Below are 23441 nucleotides of genomic sequence, written 5' to 3' on the forward strand. Positions count from 1 at the left end.
GCTGCTACTTGTGCTCACATGGATGCATACATATACATATTAGAGAGAGCAGAGAGCATCGAGAGAGAGAGATAGATAGAGAGAGAGAGAGCAAGGGAAACATTCAGCGTAGAGGCATCTTTTGTTCAACAGTCGACCATCTCGGCCGAGCGCATGTAGAGAAATGATTTTGTGTTCCTATATTTTTGTAGCACGAACCTAAAAATGAGGATCCGAGCAAATACGAACTGGTCTGAGAACTAATGCTCGAAAAAAAGTGTGCAAAACGCTTTACACTACTTGCCCGGTCTATGTGTTCTGTGGTTAGTGTTCATACGCAGTACAAGCTTATCATATTTTTTCGATAACTCATCCGATAACTTTTTTATTGAGAATAAACGAAAAATTGATTTTTTTGTTTTCAGCCTAATTTGAGCACTTTTAGACCTGGAGACTTCAGATTTACTGTGTATGTACAGTTGATGAATACCATGATTTTGCAATTTACAGATTTTGGATAACACGCCTCTTCGCCCCCAATTTGTAAAAAACGTATTTCAAGTACTAGTACTTGTGCTTGCTGCTAACAGTGCAGTTAGCATAGTGCGTGTTTATACGTACGTGTGGGTGCATGTGTGGGTATATGTACATAAAGAAAGTGCAGAATAATTAGAATATCAGCTTGGAGGGCTCAGGGTATCTCCTATTCGAGCCGTCTCGACTAGAGCCTTCTTACTTGTTGTTTTTTTTTACCCTGAACCCATTTTCAATGGGAAATCAGGGTATAATGGTTTTGTATGTATGTAACAGGCAGAAGGAAGCGTGGCAGACCCCACAAAGTATATATATTCTTGATCAGGGCGACGAGCTGAGTCAATTTGGCCCTGTCCGTCCGTCCAGCCGTATGTCGATCTCAGAAGATATAAGAACTAGAGTATTGAAATTTTTTTTCCTAGGTCCTTGTATATCACGCGCATATCGAGTTTTTCTAAATATCGATAACTACTCCCGATATTTTATTATCGATTAAAACCTTATCGAAAGTTAGTTATTTACAAATATTTAATGTAGACTTCTATGTATTTTATAAAATTTCGGTTTTGTTAAAATTTACCCCCCACCCCTATATTCACCCCCTTACGTATTTCAAATACTAGAGACTTGTGCTTTGGCAAATGCATGCATATCCATGTTATATCATAATCTGAAGAACGTACATCCATAAGAAAAGTTATCGGACAATTAAGTTCTCATAATAAGCCACCACTGCAGCCCATGCGTGTTTAGGCGTGGGTGCTTGTGTGTGTGTGTGTGTGTGTGTTTGTGTGTGTGTGTGTGTGTGTATATGTGTGTGAGTGCGTGTGTCTTGTGTAAGCAGAAAGACGCGAAAATGATTGAAATAGCAATTGCTTGAAGGGTTCAGGGGATCTCGTAGTCGAGCAGTCTCGACTACAGCTTTCTTACTTGTTGAAATTTTAATTTTAGTTATTAAAAAATTATGAATTTTGTTTTTATAATTATGTTTACTGTTCAATTATGATTTAATATGAAAAAAAAAAACAAGTTAGAAGGCTCCAGTTGAGACTGCTTAACTAGGAGATACCCTGAACACACTTAAATATAATCGCGATTCTGCAATTCGAACCGAATATCATTCTCACAAACAATTCTAAGTTGTGGTAAGCACACGCCCATGTTCATGTCCCATGCATACAAACAAACACATACACATATGCACATGTAAAGACACATAGTCATACAAATGCTTCTACAATTGATATCCCATAATTGTGAGCAATTACAATCACAATCAAGTGTATATACACACATATGTATGTAAAATTGCTACAGGCAGCAAGAGTTTCGCACACAGGCATACAAATGCTCATAGTACAAGTAGCATGTTCTAAGTGTGTGTGTGCATGTTTGTCGCGAAAACATTTTCTGTATGCGCACCAACGCTTTCATACCCTTCCCACAAATAATAACGAAAACGCAAACATTCTGCACGAGCATGGCAAACGGCTTGAAGAGATCGGAATACTCTTCACTCGGAAGGGAGTGAGCTGCTACTTGTGCTCACATGGATGCATACATATACAAATTAGAGAGAGCAGAGAGCATCGAGAGAGAGAGATAGAGAGAGAGAGAGCAAGGGAAACATTCAGCGTAGAGGCATCTTTTGTTCAACAGTCGACCATCTCGGCCGAGCACATGTAGAGAAATGATTTTGTGTTCCTATATTTTTGTAGCACGAACCTAAAAATGAGGATCCGAGCAAATACGAACTGGTCTGAGAACTAATGCTCGAAAAAAAGTGTGCAAAACGCTTTACACTACTTGCCCGGTCTATGTGTTCTGTGGTTAGTGTTCATACGCAGTACAAGCTTATCATATTTTTTCGATAACTCATCCGATAACTTTTTTATTGAGAATAAACGAAAAATTGATTTTTTTGTTTTCAGCCTAATTTGAGCACTTTTAGACCTGGAGACTTCAGATTTACTGTGTATGTACAGTTGATGAATACCATGATTTTGCAATTTACAGATTTTGGATAACACGCCTCTTCGCCCCCAATTTGTAAAAAACGTATTTCAAGTACTAGTACTTGTGCTTGCTGCTAACAGTGCAGTTAGCATAGTGCGTGTTTATACGTACGTGTGGGTGCATGTGTGGGTATATGTACATAAAGAAAGTGCAGAATAATTAGAATATCAGCTTGGAGGGCTCAGGGTATCTCCTATTCGAGCCGTCTCGACTAGAGCCTTCTTACTTGTTGTTTTTTTTTTTACCCTGAACCCATTTTCAATGGGAAATCAGGGTATAATGGTTTTGTATGTATGTAACAGGCAGAAGGAGGCGTGGCAGACCCCACAAAGTGTATATATTCCTGATCAGGGCGACGAGCTGAGTTTATTTGGCCCTGTCCGTCTGTCTGTCCGTCTGTCCGTATGTATGAACGCGTCGATTTCAGAAGATATAAGAGCTAGGGAATTCAAATTTTTTTTTTAAATGTGCGTAATTACAGCGCGCATATCAAGTTTATCATTAAAAATCGAATACTCATTCCGATCTTTTTTTATCGATAAAAAACCTTATCGAAAACCAGTTATAAAATTATATCTTCTACACCTTTATTGCTAGAGTCTCCAAATTTTTAATGTATGCTAATATACAATTTATACAATTTCGGTTTTTATTAAAATTTACCCCCCACCTCTAAATTCACCCCCTCACCATCACTTTTTTAAAAAGCGTATTTCAAATACTAGAGACTTGTGCTTTGGCAATTACATGCATATTCATGTTATAATCATAATCTGAAAGTTTCATGAAGATCGTACGTCCATAAAAAAAGTTATTATACAATTAAGTTCTCATAGTAAGCGCACACTGCAGCCCATGCGTGTTTATGCGTGGGTGCTTGTGTGTGTATGTGGTTGTGTATGTGTGTGTATGTATGCGTTTGTGTGTGTATGCGTGTGTGTGTGTTTTTTTTATATTCATTTATTGACAAAATTATATAACAAAGTGCAAGTTGCGTGGTGGCTAGGGTAGCGCGCGGTGCTTGCGGGACGGGCGTAAAGCATTGCTTTGCAAGCACTATGCGCTACCTTAGCCTGGGACAGCTCGTCTTCTAAGTCGCTCGACTCTGCGGAGCTCCATCATCACCGTGGCCGCGAAGGTGCTTGTTAGTTTCCAAGCTTCCTCCGATTCCAGCATGGCGTTGACTAAGTTGTCCGCTCTGATGGAGCGGCCCACTGCCTCTTCCAGACGACGCCTCTCCTCCAGGAACCGTCCACATTCGAAAAGAATGTGGTTGGCGTCTTCCACATGCCCTCGCTCGCACCAGGGGCACTCGTCAGATTCCTCGTGGCTTCAAATAGCTCCGAAAGCATCCATGACCCGAGAGGATCTGCGTAAGGTAGAAGTTAACCTCGCCATGTTTGCGGTTAACCCATGGTTCAAGCTCAGGGATGAGCTTGTGCGTCCACCGCCCTTTAGCTGAGCTATTCCACCTTCTTTGCCATCGTGCGATGCTGTTCGCCCTGACAGCGTTGAGTCGCGTAGGCCCGTGCGAATTCCGCTCCACGGCTTCGGCGACCAAATACTCCAGTGGCACCATACCGGCTATGACGAGCGCCGCGTCATCGGAGATAGTCCTGAAAGCGCAGCTGACTCTGATTGCGCTCAGTCTGTAGATCGCGCAAATGCCCCGGCTGTAGCTCGGCGTTGCCATCGCTCTTGCCCATATTGGCGCAGCATAGAGGATGACAGACCTAATGACGCTCATTAGGAGGAGACGTCGTTGCTGTTGAGGTCCCCGCCTGTTAAGCATGATTCTCGAGAGAGCTCTACAAGAATCAGCTGCCTTTTTATGCACATATTCTAAGTGCTCGCGGAAAGTTCATCTTGTGTCTATCATGACACCAAGATATCTTATCGCCCTCTTTGACGCAATGGTGACGCTGCCAATCTTTATATTGGCAGTTTCCACTCTTTTGCGACTGCTGACTAGTACAACTTCGGTCTTGTGTGCCGCTAGCTCGAGCCCAGCTCCTGTGAACCAGCTTCGTATGCGATTGATACTTTCGCTGCACATATCCTCTGTATCTTTGAGCTCCTTTCCTATGGCTACGACAGCTACATCATCAGCAAAGCCAATGGTGTGCGCGCCTGCTGGTAGTTCCAAGCGCAGTACGCCGTCGTACATGATGTTCCATAGGAGAGGCCCCAGCACTGAGCCTTAGGGTACTCCAGCTGACACTGTATGAGTTTGGGGACCCTCACTCGTGTTGTATACCAGTGTTCTTCCTCTGAAGTAGCTCTTTATTATCTCTCTTAGATATTTAGGGATATTATATTGTGACAGCGCTTTCAGTATCATATCCCAACTAGCTGTGTTGAAGGCATTCCTTACATCCAGGGTCGCGATGATGCAGTATTCCTTCGTCCCGTGCCTCCATCTGGTGCCTTGAATAGCGGAAGTGGCCAGACCGACAACTTTGTTAAGCGCGTCCATTGTTGACCGGGCCTTCCGGAATCCAAATTGGTTTGGTGACAGGCCTCCGGCGCTTGCAATCGCAGTCTCCAGCCTAGAGCAGATCAATTTCTCAAACACCTTTCCCATGGTGTCTAAGAGACAGATCGGTCTGTACGAAGATGGCTCATCTGGTGGTTTGCCAGCCTTGGGTAGCAATACCAGATTCTGGGCTTTCCATTTTGCCGGGAACGTCTCTTGGATCAGGCATTCGTTAAATAATGTATGCGTGTGTGTATGCGTGTGTGTGTATGTATGTCTGTGGTTGCGTACGTGCGTGTGTGTGTGTGTGCGTGTTTCTTGTGTAAGCTGAAAGACGCGGAAAATTATTGAAATATCTATTGCTCCAAGGGTTCAGGGGATCTCGTAGTCGAGCAGTCTCGACTAGAGCTTTCTTATTTGTTTTAATCTAGTATTTATTTTCAATGCTAAGCAACGGAGTTAAACAGCTGGCAACATACAGTGACGAACTAAATTATTGGCACAGCAGGCTTTAAAACTTTATAGCAATTTCTCAAATATTTTGCAACGTTTTTTTTAATGAAACAAAAAATTAATTAAATATAATAGGGGATTTTTTAAATTATACAAAAAAAATATTCCGAAAAAATTTAATCGTACATTTAAAAAAAAAATTAAATAACCAAAAAAAAACTAAATTTTGCTGAACAAAATTATTGGCACACTTAGTATTTTTTTTTTTTTTTTTTTTTTAACAATTTGACCGATCGGGCAAAGTCATTTTGACAATTTTACTATATGTTATGTTTCTTTATTTAAAGCTTCGCAAATTTGAATTTTAATATTTATTTATTTATTTATTTATTTTCTTAAAGCTATTGACAAAAATGAGAGTCAATTTTAATTTAAAAAAGCCTATACAAAGTACACGATATAATTTCAATAGTAACACCAACCCGATGGGGGTATTTTATTTGCCAGTCCGGCCGGCTATGCCCACGTCTCACAGCCAAATATGGTCAGTGATACTATTGAAGCTATGAAAAGAAAGTGTTAGTAAGAAAACTTAAAAAAATAAAATATTAAAATGTAGGTTATTAAACAATATTTAGCATACTTAAAATAATTCTTAAAATAATAATAAAAAATAAAAAAATAATAATAATATTAAAAAAAAAATAAAATAAAATAAATAAATAAATAAAAGGAGTTAAAAAAAAAACAATAATAAAAAAAGAATAAAATAAGAAGAGGTAAAGTATAGAAAAAGAAAAAGGCCGGTAATAAGAGAAGTTGCAAGAAAAGTTAATAAAAAGAATAAGAAATAATAAAAAGAAAAGAGTAATGGAAGAGCCAAAAATAGAGTATAAGAATAGAATTGAGAAATCACTAACACAACATTAGCAGCAAAAGCGTATGCCAATGCTTATGCCTGGGCATTGTGAGTGATTTCCCTAAGATAAGCTGATAGTACACTTTTTATTTTAGGAGGAGAGAGCTCTAAGGAAAAAAACGTGATAATATTTATTAAAATTAACACAAAGAACATGAAACGCACTGTGCAAAGAATAATCCCTAGTGCACACAGGTAAATGAAGCGGACGATAGTGTCTAGTTGCTCGGGACGGAACCAAAAAATTTAGACGACCCAACAAAGAGGACGAATCAATATCACCACTAATCAATTTATGCAGAAAAACAATTCCTAAAATTGTTCTGCGATTGGTTAGCGATGGAAGATCAATTAGCTGGAGCCTACTATGATAAGACGGTAATCGTAAATTACTGTCCCATCTAAGGTCTCTTAAGGCAAAGAGAAGAAACTGTTTTTGGACCGATTCGATACGATCCTGATACAGTTTATGTTGCGGAGACCATACGACAGAACAATACTCTAGGATAGGACGCACAAGCGAAGTAAATAAGCGCTTGGTAATAAAAGGATCTTTAAATTCCTTAGACCAACGTTTAATAAAGCCAAGCGCACTTTTGGCTTCATTAATTATGGTAGAAATATGAAGATTAAAGTTAAGTTTACAGTCAAAGAATACACCAAGATCTTTGACTGTAAAGATGCGTCGTAAGGAATTATTGCTAATTTTATAATCAACAATTAGAGGAACGGTACGACTGAAGGTCATTGTCATACACTTTGAGCAATTTAGGTCAAGCTGGTTTGCCACACACCAAAGTTGAAATGCATTTAGGTCATCTTGAAGGTGAAGATGTCCATTTGCCCTGGAGTATGGAAGGCAAAGTTTTACATCATCAGCATACATAAATATAGTGGAATACGAGATACAACTAGGAAGGTCATTTATAAAAAGGGAAAAGAGCAATGGGCCCAAATGGCTACCCTGAGGTACACCAGACGAAACAAAGATAAGTTTAGACATAGCTGTTCTCAGCAAGACTCTTTGGGTTCTACCCGTTAAATAGGATGAAATCCAAGAGACAAGACTGGGTGAAAATCCTAAGCGTTCAAGCTTAAGAATTAGTATGTAATGATGTACTGAGTCAAATGCTTTACTGAAGTCCGTATAAATAACATCGGTTTGCATTTTTTTGGAAAAGCTGTCATTAACAAGCGACGTGAACTCAAGTAAATTAGAGGACGTAGATCGATTTTGAACAAAACCATGTTGAGATGGTTGAATAATCGATTTGCAAAAATGCTGCAAGGCCGATGTTATGATTTTCTCAAATAACTTCGGAATAGCAGCTAATTTCGCGATGCCTCTATAATTGGAAATATCAGATCTTCCACCTTTTTTATATAAGGGAATGATGAAAGATTCTTTCCAAATTGAAGGGAACACAGAAGTATCCAAGGACAAGTTAAACAATTTTAGTAATTGTGACTGAAGAGAAACACTGCACTCTTTAATCACACAACTAGGAATATTATCAGCACCAGGAGAGAAAGATGATTTCAATGTCTTAATGGCTGCAGCCAGAGAGGATGCAGTAACTTTGGGAGTATTTATAGATCCATATTCAGGAAGAGAATAAGGATATGAGTTGCTGTAGAGATCAGCAGAAGAATAAGTGGATTGAAAAAAATCAGCAAATAGATCAGAGGAATCCTGATCATTGCATGTTTTTTTCACCTCCAAGGACAAATGAGGACGGCAAACCAGAGGATTTGCGCTTCGAGTTTACAAATGAGAAAAATTGTTTGGGATCACGAGTAAACTGACGTTTGCAACGTGTAAGATAATTCTCATAACAGCTAGAATTTAAAAGATTGAAGTTTGACTTGGCAATGGAATATTTGGACCAGTCAATACTTGAACCAGACTTCTTGTAATTTTTAAAACATTTAGTTTTAATGTTTCTTAAGTTCGAAAGAGTTTTGGTGAACCAAGGTGGCTTATTTGAAACTGGCGAAATACGGCGGAGAGGGACACAAACATCCAGAATAGAGTTTAAGGTAGAATAAAAAAACGATGATGCTAAATTAATATCAACCGACTCATATAAAATAGACCAGTCTGTTGAATTAATTAGTTCGTTAAGCAAAACGAAATTGCATTTACGATAACAGCGACTAAGTTTAGAAGGCATTGGAGTATTAGAGGGAGGATTGTCGATAGTTAATAAAACCTCTAAAGTGGGATGATATATATCCTCAGGTAAGGAGAAAGGAGTTGATCTCGCGACATTAATTAGCAAATCATGATTAACAAACACAAGATCAAGAGTGCGATTAAGATGGTTTGAAATAGAGTTCATCTGAAACATAGACAGGTTAAACAATTCATCAAAAAGATAGTGATCAATTGTCGGAATAAAGTAATTTGCATTACAAGTTGAAGACCAAGAAGTGTTCGGAATATTAAAATCACCCAACACAAGAAGACAATCTCTATCATTTACATGTTCATTAACTTGTTTAATACAATTTATGTGGTGTGCATAAACTTGTACATCAGAAGAGGGAGGGATATAAGAACATGTGATGTATAATGAGCACGATGGCAGAGTTAATTTAACCGCTATAATCTCCACATCATAAAGGGACGAAAAGGTAAACAATTCAGAGTGGATAATGGACTTAACCGCAATTAACACCCCACCACCTCTGCGCGACGAACGGTCGAGTCTATAAATAGTGAAATTACTTGAAAGAATTTCACTATTATGAATATTACTACTTAGCCATGTTTCAGTGAAAGCGATAATATCATATTGTACACTGAAACTATGCAAGAAAAGACTTTTAAGTTTTGAGTTTAAGCCACGTACATTTTGATAAATCAGGGACAGCTGAGAAGAGGTTTGTAAGTAATTTAGTTTTTTGGTACAACGTTTGATGAAGATTGCACCGAAGGTAAATTTACTGAAATAGGCATCGATCTGTTACGATTTTTGGGTTTAAATTCATGAACAACTACATGAGGTGGCCAGAAATTAGGGTCACAAAGGGTTTTAAAGTGTTCTACAGGCACATTGATTTTGAACGAAGCAATTTCACGCGGTGTCGCGAAACTAAACTTCGATATAAAAACATTAACCGGAATCTTATTTGAGATAAAAGCCGATACTGCCTCAATGGTAGTGTCAGATGAAAGCCTAGATAAGAAAACTTGCTTTCTAGGAGAGACAACAGATAAGGTAATGCTATGAGAGGCTGACTTATTGTCACTCTTTGTTTGAGCAACAATAGAAGTAGCATCCAAATTTGGGACAGGGGCTTGAGTTTCAATAGAAGCGTCAATAGGAGAAACAGATATGGGACAAGGTGAAGGAGGATCTAGAGAATTGGGAGCCGACGACAAAACAGAAGCGCAAGGTGAGGGAGGAGCAAGCGAATTAGGTGACGGTACTATTACAGAAGGAGTTACCGACAACAAAGGAGTATCCAATTGAGAGAGAGGACTTTCAAAGCCGTACTGATTTAAGATTTCCTCAGCAGCAGCCATGTCACTGGTCAACTGCATAGAAATCTTCTTCAGTTTTAAAAACTGAGACCTCACAGCACTATACATTTTAGAAAAGTTTATTTGTTTTTCCAAACAAATCGGACAAGACCAGCGTATGCCTCCACTACCAGCTTTAGTAGTAGACATAATCTTGTCATATTCACGCCCAGTAAGACCTGCACACTTAGTATGCATCATGTTATCACACAGCCAGCAACTTATAAATTGCGCTTGTGCAGAATCAACTGTTTGCCTGAAAGTGCAAGCTTTTTGCAGCAACTCATATTGGCAATCGGGATAGATCACAAAATTACTGAATGTAAACAGAAATGTCACAACAAAGAGAGGTATAAATGTGTTGAGAGCGAGTCCAACAACAAACAGCCGTTACAGAGCGCAACGAAAATATATGTTGAGAGAGCGAGTCAACAACAAAAACAGCCGTTACGGAGCAGATCAAAAGTCCTCAGCGAGAGAGTATACTTGCACACCACAAAAATCAAAGATTCAAGAGAGGCAAATACAACAACCGTAGATAGTGAGAGCAACTTATGCACACACTCACACAAACTTAGAAAGAGTGAACTGGGGAGAGCGCCAACAAATAGAAACACTAAAGCAAAAATGCAAATAATGAAACTAATGAACACTGCACACAAAGCTTCACAAATTAAAAAAGCAAATTATTAAAAACGCAGTGAACAACGGATCAAACCTTGCACAGGATAATATAGATATTTGCTATATACAACCGAACCGCAATTATGTGAAATTTAATAAAAATAATTAACTAAGAAAACAAGAATAATTGAAGAGCACAATAGTAAACACGTCTGTTAACTCTCACTGAGAACTCTCTCTGAGAAAATTAGAGCATATTTTTTTTACGTTTCTTAATAATGGCACCTAAGCAAAAAGAGACATCGATAGCTTAGAGGAAAATTTTCCTGCATTTGCGCGATCAAGTCAAATTTTTGCATAAACTGGAGAGATAATGGAAAGAAACCGATTTTCTATTCGTAGCTACGTGCAGGGCTCCAAGGAAGCCCGCAATTTGCTAAGTTCATAAACATACAGGTCGCCTTAAGATGTTGAACAGCCATGAATGCAGGAAAATGGTTCGAAAGGTGCAAGTGAATCCCAAAATAACATCTATACAGATTGCTGCTGAAGTTACAAAAGAAATGGGGAAGGATATGCACCCAATTACGATACAAAGAGTACTACACAAGGCCAAATACAAAGTGTATGTGGCTAGACGAAACCCGTGCATCAAAGGTGCTTATAAAAAGAAGCGTTTGGACTACGCTAAGGAAAATTTTAGCAAGCCATCTGATTATGAAGTCAAGTCTTCTTTGATGAGAGGAAATTCAATATATTTCGTTCGCATGGCGTTAAACTGGTTAGAGAATGCCGAATACTTCGTTTCACAAAAACAATATTACGCCAAGCGTTAAGCATGGTGGTTGCGGGGTGATGGTCTAGGGTTGCATATCTGCTGCAGGTGTGCAGACAAACATTTGTATCTAAATATTTTGAGTGAATTTTTAAAAAAATTCTGAAAAGCTACAACTACCAAGCTCGTTCACATTTCAACATGACAATGACTCCAAGCATTCTCCCCATATCGTCAAAATATGGCTACCGCCCATGTGTTACCGCACCCACCACTATCTCCAGACCTATATAGAATTGAACACTTGTGGAAAGAATTGGATAGGCGCATCTCTAATCGGGTAATAACAAAACAAACCGACCTAAAACAAGCTCTTATTGAGGAATGGCAAAAAATTAGTGAAAACGTCACTCAAAAATAATTTTTTTCGATGCCAAACCTATTATTAGCCATTATTAAAGTTTAAAGGATACATACCCAATGTTAATTATAGCTATTATCAAATTGTTTCATAACATTTTTATGTTTTTTTTTCCATTTTTTTATACCCTGAACCCATTGAAAATGGGAAATCAGGGTATAATGGTTTTGTGAAAAGTATGTAACAGGCAGAAGGAATCATCGCAGACCACATAGTGTATATATATTCTTGATCAGCACGACGAGCTGAGTCGATAAAGCCCTGTCCGTCCGTCCGTCCGAAATTTGGCATGCATACTCGTGTATACCATAGGCAGTACAAGTTTATCATATTTTTTCGATAACTCATCCGATAACTTTTTTATCGAGAATAATCGAAAAATCGACTTGGTTTTTTTCAGCCTAGTTTGAACACTTTTAAACCTGGAGACTTCAAATTTGCGTTGTATATAAAGTTAATAGATACAAAGATTTTGTTATTTACAGATTTTAGATACCACGCCTCCTTCGCCCCCAATTTGTAAAAAATTTTCAAGTACTAGAGACTTGTGCTTTGGAATGTATACACAGTTTAACCATATGATTATGCTCTGAAAGTTTCATTAAGATTGTATGTCTACAAAAGAAATTCAACAAATAAATTGTCATAATATTGCCCACATTGCAGCGCAGCCCAAGCGCAGTCGCTGCTTACTGCGCAGTTAGTAGAGCGCGTGCTTATAAGTGCATGTGTATGTATGTGTGCATAGAAGAAGTGCAGAATGATTAGAATATCAGCTTGGAGGGTTCAGGGTATCTCCTAGTCGAGCAGTCTCGACTGGAGCCTTCTTACTTGTTTTTTGTGTGCGAATAATTTTGTTCTGCAAAATTGAGTTTTATTTTTGGTTACTGAATTAAAAAAAAACAAGTAAGAAAGCTCTAGTCGAGACTACTCGACTACGAGATCCCCTGAACCCTTGGAGTAATAGCTATTTCAATAATTTTTCGCGTCTTTCAGCTTACACAAGAAACACGCACACACACACACACACATATACACACACAAGCATAAACACGCATGGGCGGCAGTGAGCGCTTACTATGAGAACTTAATTACTTAATAACTTTTTTGTGGACGTACGATCTTCATGAAACTTTCAGATTATGATTATGACATGGATATGCATGTAATTGCCAAAGCACAAGTCTCTAGTATTTGAAATACGCTTTTTACAAAAGTGTGGGTGAGGGGGTGAATTTAAGGGTGGGGGGTAAATTTTAACAAAAACCGAAATTGTATAAATTCCATACAGGCATACATTAAAAATTTCGAGACTCTAGCAATAAAGGTGTAAAAGATATAATTTTATAACTGGTTTTCGATAAGGTTTTTTATCGATAAAAAAAGATCGGGATGAGTTATCGATTTTTAATGATAAACTTGATATGCGCGCTGTAATTACGAACATTTTAAAAAAAATTTGAAGTCTCTATCTCTTATATCTTCTGAAATCAACGCGTTCATACATACGGACAGACGGACAGACGGACAGACGGACAGACGGACGGACGGACAGACGGACAGACAGACGGACAGGGCCAAATCAACTCAGCTCGTCGCCCTGATCAAGAATATATATACTTTGTGGGGTCTGCCACGCCTCCTTCTGCCTGTTACATACATTTCAACAAAACCATTATACCCTGATTTCCCATTGAAAATGGGTTCAGGGTATAAAAAAAAGTACATTGATGTTTTTTGCAATATTTTTACTGTATAATTTTATAAATACCCAATTCTATTTAGTAAATTTTTTGTTTCACTAGAAAAACGTTAAAAAACAATCATAAAATTGCTTTCAAGTTTAAAAAGCTTGCTGTGCCAATAATTTAGTTCGTCATTGTAGCTTGGATATAGCAAGTAACCATAAAGAAGTACCGCTATTATTTTGCTTCGTATGTAGCTCCGAATTTTTTCGTTTAGTTTGTTTTTGCTTATGATTTTTTTTCTTCAGCTTAAAACGATAAAGTACAGAAAAAGACAAACTTCGTGGCTTTTGCGTCTCGTTTCATTAATTTTGAAGCAATTTTATGGGTCGAGTATACTTATGCACTAGTAGTTACGTATGTATTAAGAAAGCGTACGAAGATTGGACTACCAGGGCTTCAAAAGCTAATCATGTCATGTCATGTCAATTGAATTAAAAATTTGTCTCCTCAGTATTCCTTCCAACCCTTTATCCTTTGTAAAAGGTCGAAAAGTTTTATTTATAGAATTGTAAGAAGAAGATGTAATACTTAGACTTGAGGATTTTTTGGTAACACCGTATATGCATCGTGTATATCGAGTTTGTTTCCGAAATTCGATAAACATTTCCGTTATCTTTATGTATGTGCATGTGTATAAGTGCTGTTTCTTGTGTCAGCATAACATAATGGAAATACTAGTTGCTTGATAGGTTCAGGGGATAATATCCTATTAATTAAAACGTATTTAGAGTGTTGCCAAATCTACTTTTTTCCCGTCAAATCTGGCCTTTTTGAAAATCCAATTGCGGGAAAAATTAAAAAAACAGCGAGCAGCGGGAATTATGGATTTTTTTTTAATAATTTGCTTTTTTCTTTCAATTTATCATAATTTGTAGCGATTAATCGTACATATGTAGACGTGTTTGTCATTGCAGTTGAATTAAAACTAAATAGTTCATTAGGTCAATTTTCTATTAATGAACAAATCGATAATAACTAAACTTAAATATGGTTTATATTTTATTCAATATAATATCGAACTTCTTGATGCTGCGTAATTAAAAAGTACAAATTCTCTAACAGAGCTTATAACTCATTTGATAGCATGTAGTACAAAAATTTATTTGTTAACTAAATACGTTTTTATTAATAGGTTGCCGGCAAATTTTCAAATAGTGAAACAAATTTATTTGTTTTCTTGCAAATGTATATATTTTGCGAGTAAACAAAAAAAGTATCGTTCTAATACTACAGTTATTATATTCAAAGGACATTGAAAGTATTAAACACGAATATAAGAATATTCACCCAATTCAGTGGGGAAATTCTTAATACTCTACATAGAGGTGTGCTTATAAATATTCGGGAGGAAATAAAAAAGGTAGGGATTTGGCCACTTTTGCAATGGCATTGCTTTCCATGGCAAGTGGTAAGAAGTTTTAGTCAGGTCAGGAAATGAATATTGATATGCACTAAATTTTAAGCGTCAGGTAAAACATACATATTGTAAAACTACAGATACGGCTTGCCACGGTTGAAGAATTCCTGCCATGACTTCTAGTTACTAAAAATATATTTAAATATCAATCAAATCAAAGCAAAAACCATAAGCTTTTTTGTCCGATTTTTTAAAACAAAATTTCAGTTTTTTTTTTAAGTATCTTTCCACTAAAAACAGTTATTCTTTTGCTCAACAAAAGTTGGCAACACTGGGGGATATCGTAGTAGAGCTAGAGGCTTCTTATTTGTTATTGGAATATGAGAAAATTGGGATCTACCAAAGCTATTGATTATATATAGTATAGTATAGTTGAGGACAACCAATGTTTTATCAATTTTTTAATCCTTACAACTGTAAGTATTAACTATGAGTATTAATTTATAAATACGTTTTCTTTCATTCTTCCAGAAATGCCTGCCTCTTCGTTGTGTGATGCACACAATACTTCTGCGTAAGTTGTTTTTAAAATATTAAATGTGCTACGGAGAATATGTATGTATATTTTGCCATTCAATACTGTGAATACTCTGACACGAATACTCTACCATTATTATGAAATCTCTCTGCCAGAAATACTCTACTATCTTCCCACTACTTCATAAACATATCATTTTTAGTCAGTTTTGAGAAGTGGTGACGTAACGCTCTTTTCGTCATATATTTTAGGTTGTCAGCTCAAGTATATATACAAAATTTTAATGTTCTACAAATATTGCATATTTAACAAAACACTATATATTCAGATCCGATTTTTAAAGTCCAGGGGTGCCAAATTTCATCGTTTTAGCTTTTAAACTGTACAAGGTACATTTTTAGTTCCCTAATAGGACTTCTGAGATACCGAATAAACATTTTCTTATGGACAGCAAGAAGGACATTGCCTAAAACCAATATACAATCTTTTTATACTCATTCACGAAAGTGAATCAGTATATTGGTTTTGTGCAATGTCCGTCTTGCTGTCCGTCCGTCTGTCCGTCTGTCCGTCCGTCCGTCTGTCCGTCTGTCCGTATGAACGCAATCTATTTCGGCGCTATTGAAGCTAGAGACTTGAAATTTGGAACACATACTCGTGTATATCTCCGATTTATAAAGTGTTAAAATTTTCCTGATCCGCCCACTAGGGGCGTGGCAAATCGGAAAATGCATTTTCCGATATACCAGAAATCATGTTTGTTGAAGAGCTAAAAGCTGAAATTTGGTATGTAGGTCCGCGTTGACCACCCAAGATCACGAGCTATGGCGGATATATCTACGCCCATTGGGGGCGTGGCAAATCGGACCTGAAGATATAGTGATTTTTTAAATTCTCCTATATTTTGGACACTATTGATGGCAGAGACCTCAAATTTTGTATATATACTCGGACTGATCACCCAAAACCAAAAAGTTTTGTCGGATATATGTCCGCCCACAGGGGGCGTGGCAAACCGCAAAAGTTTATATCTCCTAAAGTATAATAGCTAGAAGCTTCAAATTTAGATAGTTGAGTTACTGGTAGCCTCCTCTATCGATTCCCCAAAAAAAATTTTTACGCCTCTTTAGGGGCGTGGCATATCGATAAATACCCTGTAATTTTCACATTTTTTGAGGGTAAGCATTCAAACTTTGCAGTAAGGGTACCGTTATCTCTTTCTAAAAACTGACCAAAAATGATGTGTCTACGCCCAGTTGGGGCGTGGCAAATCGGAAAAACCTGTATATTCTACAGTATTAGAGCGAAACTTAACTACTAAATTGTTGATGGGATGTGAATGAGTATTCCGCAGTCGGTAACGCCCGACTGCAACGTTCTTACTTGTTTTCTTTTGGGACTGTGTAGTGAGTATTTATGACTCAGAGTATATTTCATATATAAACATAAAATTATTGTTAGTCAATTGAATGGATATTGTAAAATAACAAGAATCATATTTTTTGCATCTTATAGTGAAATTAATTACATAAATCAGGATGACTGGGTTACAAGTGGAAAAATTGGGTCACGTGATGCGGTATTGGTTTTTCGCACTAATATACTTAATCCAAAAACTAGAAAAACTTTAAAGGAAGCTAAGTCGATACAAATGGACCTTCAAGATCAAGAAATTAAGTCTACTTCGAGCAATATGATTCTTAAGCAAACATTATCGCCTACAGTAAGCAAAAGTCCTTTAAGCAATGCAGCACTAGGAAAGACGTATGTGTCAGTTGAAAAGTTGCCAATTTGCGGAGATCAGCAAAATCAACATAAAAAAACGCGTAATTTATTTTCTTCATGTGATACTTCGGTTTTAAGTGATGCAAATGAAAAAACGCAGTATAATGAAAAAAAACCTAAAACAAAACAAAAAGAAAATGATTCAGTTGTCGAATCAGAATCTGATTTAAATAAGGAAAGTGGCTATGATTCTGTAACGACTTCTCAATCCAATACTGACAGTAACACTAGTGAGGAAGATCAAGAAGTATCTAGTGAGGAAGATAATGATTGTGGAGTAAATATGCCTGCACACCACTTACAAATTACATATAAATTTATTCAAACAGAAACAAAATTATTGAGAAAGATATTCAATGTTCATGGCTTAACTGAAGTTCAGAGCGAAACAGACTTCAATTTATTGTGGACAGGAGTCCATATGAAACTAGACACCTTACGAAACTTAGCGCTGTATCAACGAGTTAACCATTTTCCAAGGTAAGCAGAGAAGTACTACAACATTTTAGTTACCTGTATCATTAAAAAAAAAAAAAACAAAAGAAAGGAAATCAACACACATAAATATTTTTATACCAAGAGCCCATTGATATAGGAAAATATTTGATATCATAATAAAATATGAGTACATTTAATTTCGCAATCTCATAATTCAAAAGCTAGATTGGATATTTTAATGTATATTATTGCATGCCGAGTTCGAGTTCACGTACTGACTATTTATTCACATGATTGTCACGCTCAATAAATCGATAAAGTTAGTCCATCAAGTTATTATTATTATTATTTTTTCATAAACAGAGCGTATGCATATTTTATTTTACTTATAAATTTTTTGCTGTATATGCATAAGATAATATCTGCTAGCCGGCGATTTCTGACTTAAATATTAAAGCGATGTCTCTAGCTAAAAGTATAAAATCATATTATATATAAGGGAACTTTAAATCAATCACCGTAACGATTATACTTTTTATAAAAAAAAAAAAAAAAAAAAAAAACAAGTAAGAAAGCTCTAGTCGAGACTGCCCGACTACGAGATCCCCTGAACCCTTCGAGCAATAGCTGTTTCAATCATTTTTCGTGTCTTTCTGCTTACGCAAGATACACACACGCACATACACACATATACACACACGCATACAAAAAGAGATTCGCACGCACGCATGCATTGGCTGCAGTGGTGGCTTACTATAGGAACCTAATTGTTCAATAACTTTTCTTGTGGATGTACTTCCTTCATGAAACTTTCGGATTATGATTACAGATAAGATTATAAGCACAAGTCCCTAGTATTTGAAATACGGCTTTTACAAAAGTAAGGGTGAGGGGGTGAATTGGGGATGGGGGGTAAATTTTGAGAAAAACCGACATTGTATAAAATGCATATAAGTATACCTAAATAAATTTGGGTTTCGATAACCTTTTTAATCGATAAAAATAACGGGGCAATTTATCGATATTTAAAGCAAAACTCGATATGCGCGTGCTATACACGGACCTAGGAAAAATTTCAAGTCTCTAGCTCTTATATCTCCTGAGATCGACGCGTTCAAACATACGGACAGACGGACAGAGCTAAATCGACTCAGCTCGTCGCCCTGATCGAGAATATATATACTTAATGGGGTCTGCCACGCCTCCTTCTGCCTGTTACATACATTTAACAAAACCATTATACCCTGATTTCTCATTGAAAATGGGTTCAGGGTATAAAAAGTAAAAACGTTGCAGTCGCGCGCTATCGATTTCTGATTTGTAACTTAACTTAATCTAGCTCTTAAACTGTAGGAAATATAAACTTTGACGTTTTGTCACGCCCCAACTGGGCGAAGATATATTCGCCGTAACCTTTTGGTCTTGGGTTGCCAACCCGAATATATATTCAAAATTTCAGGTCTCATGTATAATATATAACAGAATTTGAAAAATCACTACACCTTCGGATCCGATTTGAGCGTAGATATATATAGTCTTTATAGAGTCGTAGCATTAGCTCACATGCAAAATTGCAGCGTTCTAGCTTTTAAACTGTAAATGATACAGTTTTACCGGAATTGCAGCGCTCCCAATAGTAGATATATCCGCCATAGCTTTTTAGACTCATTCACGAAAGTGATATGAGTATATTGAATTTGTGCAATGTCCGTCTTGCTGTCCGTCCGTCTGTCCGTATGAACGCAATCTATATCGGTGCTATTGATGCTAGAGATCTGAAATTTGGTTTATATACGCGGGTTGACCACCCAAGTCCAACGAGCTAGGGTAGATATATGTCCGGGGCGTGGCAAACCGCAGTTTATGTCTCCTACAGTTTAAGAGCTAGAAGCTTCAAATTCAGTTGAGTTACTGGTAACCTCCTCTATCGATGCCCAAAAATAGTTTTTAAGCCTCTTTAGGGGCGTGGCACATTTTTTGAGCGTAAGAATTCAAATTTTGCATTTAGGTTACCGGTTGCTCGTTCAAAAAACTGGCCAAAAATGAGGAGTCTACGGCCACTAGGGGCGTGGCAATCGGCATTTATAGTGCCCATATTGCGGCATTTATATGCGTCAGCCATCTATTTATGTATTTGTACACATAAATAGGCTTAATAGGCATTGATAGCACGGAAGGAAACATTTTTATAAAATTAATAAAATATAAAAAAGCTAAAATAACAAAAAAATTTTCAATTTACTAAAAAGAGTTTTCCGCGGGATTTGAACTCGCACCCAAGCCGAATAGCATGTTCATGTCAAAATATCTAAAATAAAGATCGCCGGCGCCTCAGCCTACAGCACCACCGCGTCGTTTTGATCAACAGTAGTTAAAACGAAATCAGATTATTGTTATGACGCCACATATCAAAGAAAAGCCATTGTAGCGGCTGGAAATTCAAAAACAATGCAAAGACAAATCAATCGCAACGAGATTCTTAGAATATGCTAGAGTACGCATTTATGTGTACATACATACACACATACAAATGAGCGCGTGTATAAGGCTGGAATGCTTGATGCTATGCGTGCAGACTTACATATACATATATACATATGTATGTATTTGCGTATATGTATTTGAGCGCTATTTAAGAAGAAACAAATTTAAACTTATAAAATTATTCGACTAAGAAAAAGAAAAGTATTAAGTGTCATTTATTCAAGCTCGCACCTTCCCAATAAAATATCTATTTTATAAAAAACCAAGTATATATGAAAAAAAAGAAAAATAACATCGTCGAAAAGGTTTCGAACCTCCCCTACTCTCACATAACTTGCGTCGCCCTTAGCACCCGCGCCACTGCTTTGCTTGACCAGCCAGTTGCTAAAATAGAATAGCTTAATAAGAGAGCGTCATCAAAACTACTACAGACAAAACTACAGTAACGGCTAGAAAGTTCAGAAATCAGTCGAAATTTTAAGAATGTGAGAAAAGGTGCGCTTCTGTCTGTACGCATAAAATAGACGATGAGTGTGTGCACATGTATAGGACAATCGCGCTGATCTGCTGCTAGCTTGAAGCCGGTATCCAATATATGGATATAAATATATAATAAAAATCAAAATTGTATAAATTATATATGTATTTAATTTGAATGTAATGATGCAATGATCATAGCAATAGCTATCGATGATTTTCCAATTTTAATGGGATCATGCCCTGTTTTTTGTTGCGCACTAGACTTGAAAATTGCACTATATACTCTGGTTGACAGCGTTTGGGCTGTGAATGAGTCTTCTGCAATCGGTATCGCCCGACTGCAACGTTCTTACTTGTTGATATTGGGTAGTCGACGCGGATTTACTTTTCGAATTTTAGCTTTCTAGCTCTTCAACTAATATAATTTGTTTCAAATCGGAGCATCCGTTTTCCAATTTGCCACTCCCTTAGTGGGCGGATCAGGACAAATTTTAACTCTTCATAAATTAATGAAATACACGGATATATGTGTCGAATTTCAAAGTATTAGTCTCTAGCTACCGAAGAAGAAATTTTTTGAAATAAAAAATTAATATTCTTAAGGATTACAATTGAGTTAAATGAAAAAAAAAAAAAAAATAAATATTCCTTATACATTTTGTATAAATTTAAATCATAACCAACATTGAAATTCTATAAAATACATATGAAGCTTCATTTAAAATTTGGCGATTCTAGCTCCAAAGATGTAGCAGATAAAAATTTATTGCTGATTTTTCGATATTATTTTAATCGATAACAAAATAAAGATGAACGATTTTTGGAGGTTTACGATATCCGGGCTATATATACGGGCAATTAAAATAAAAATGTAAAGTCTCTAGCTCTTATATCCTCTGATATCGACGCGTTCATGGGTCACGCATCTTTCTGCCTGTTACATACATTTCAACAAAACCATTATAAGTTGATTTTACATTTTCAATGGGGTTAAGCACTAACCATAGAACCGGATACGTAGTGTAAAGCGTTTTGCACACTTTTTTTTAGAGCGTTGCGTCCTACACAACTTCGTATTTGCTCGGCTCCTAACTTTTTGAGTTCGGGCTACGAAAATATCCAAAAGCACGATCATTTCGCTTCATGTGCTCGACCGACATAACCAAATTTTGAACAAAAAATGCCACTATGCTCAATATTTCACTTGCTCTCTCTCTCTCTCTCTCTCTCTCTCTCTCTCTCGATGTTCTCTGCTCTCTCAAATGTGTATATGTATGTATGCAGCAGCTCACTAAAATTGAAATTTTTTCCAAGCAAGAATCCATGCCTTCCCTTCTGTGTGAAGAGTATACCGAACTTTTCAAACCCTTTGCCAAGCTTCTACAAAATATTTGCGTTTTCGTTATTATTTGTGGGAAGGGTATGAAAGCGGTGGTGCTCATAATGAAAATGCTTACGCGACGAGCGTGCACGCACACACTTTTCTTTGCTACATGTATTATGAGCATTTGTATGCCTGTGTGCGAGGCTCTCGCTGCCTGATCTTGTGGAGGGCTTACACTTCCATACATATGTATGTTCGATTGTGTGTACGCAGGGGGTTTTGCTATGAATGGCTTCTGGTCGAAAATTTTCAAAAATGGTCGAATATTTCAAAATGAAGTTTTATGAGCTCATAAAAATGGTCAGAAGTGGCTTTCAACTTAAGATATTGGTTAATATAATGGAAGTTTTTATTGAGTATCAAATACTCTGATGAACATTGCATTTCATCTGATGGTATTAAAAGATTTAAAAGAGTGCGTGATATAAAACTGATGGGACGGGATTCTTGTCCCAGCACCGCTCCAATTGCATAATTAGAGGCGTCGGTTGTCAAATGGAACTCTTTGTTAAAAGTTGGGTAAGATAGAACTACGTCTCCTGAGACTAAAGCTCTTTTGTCTTTGTTAAAGGAATCTGTTGTGTCCTGGTCTAGCGTTATGATTGTCTTATTGGAGATATTTTTGGAAAAATGTCCGTTTTCGCCCCTTAATAGGTTAGTTAGTCGCGAATAAACCTTCTACAGTAGCTAGCAAGTCCTAGAAAAGATCACAGGTCTTTCAAAGTTCTAGGCTTTGGGAATTTTTCTTTTGCTTTTACTTTGTCGATGTTTGTTTTTACGCCTTGTCGGGATATGGTGAAGCCTAAGAAACTTACTTCCTCCTTGAAAAATTCGCATTTGTCTATTTGAACTTTCAAATAGACAAATTATTGCATCTAGATGTTTAGCGTGTTCGCTTTCGGACCGACTAAAGACGACAATATCGTCCATGTAGACGTTGTTTGAAAAGTGGACGGGGAGTTCTTAAGTCGTGTAAATTCGAATTTTCCACCGTTTATTGCAAAGGCGGTTTTCTCCATCTCCCCTTCTTTCAAAGGAATTTGGTGAAATCCGCTCTTGAGATCTAGTACGGAGAAATATTTGTTATCGCCCAACTGTGCGATTATCTCACCGATTTCGGGGATAGGGTACCTCTCCTAAAGTATAATAGCTAGAAGCTTCAAATTTGGATAGTTGAGTTACTGGTAGCCTCCTCTATCGATTCCCCAAAAATAATTTTTACGCCTCTTTAGGGACGTGGCATATCGAAAAATACCCTGTAATTTTCACATTTTTTGAGGGTAAGCATTCAAACTTTGCAGTAAGGGTACCGTTATCTCTTTCTAAAAACTGACCAAAAATGAGGTGTCTACGCTCAGTTGGGGCGTGGCAAATCGGAAAAACCTGTATATTCTACAGTATTAGAGCGAAACTTAACTACTAAACTGTTGATGGGATGTGAATGAGTATTCCGCAGTCGGTAACGCCCGACTGCAACGTTCTTACTTGTTATACCCTGAAC

General features: G+C 37.1%; 1 protein-coding gene across 1 annotated transcript in view; it reads left to right on the forward strand.

Annotated features, from left to right (window-relative positions):
• Window positions 1-23441, forward strand: part of LOC6572023 (tubulin polyglutamylase TTLL5) — a 39595-nt gene that overhangs the window by 8823 nt on the left and 7331 nt on the right. Inside the window, exons 2-3 of the mRNA XM_001998141.4 lie at window positions 15363-15405; window positions 16885-17634. Of these exons, the coding sequence (XP_001998177.2) occupies window positions 15365-15405; window positions 16885-17634 (791 nt within the window). The 5' untranslated portion in view covers window positions 15363-15364. The remainder of the gene's footprint in view (window positions 1-15362; window positions 15406-16884; window positions 17635-23441) is intronic.

This window comes from Drosophila mojavensis, unplaced genomic scaffold (assembly GCF_018153725.1).
Source record: "Drosophila mojavensis isolate 15081-1352.22 unplaced genomic scaffold, ASM1815372v1 contig_19, whole genome shotgun sequence".
NCBI classification, from domain to species: Eukaryota; Metazoa; Arthropoda; class Insecta; order Diptera; family Drosophilidae; genus Drosophila; species Drosophila mojavensis.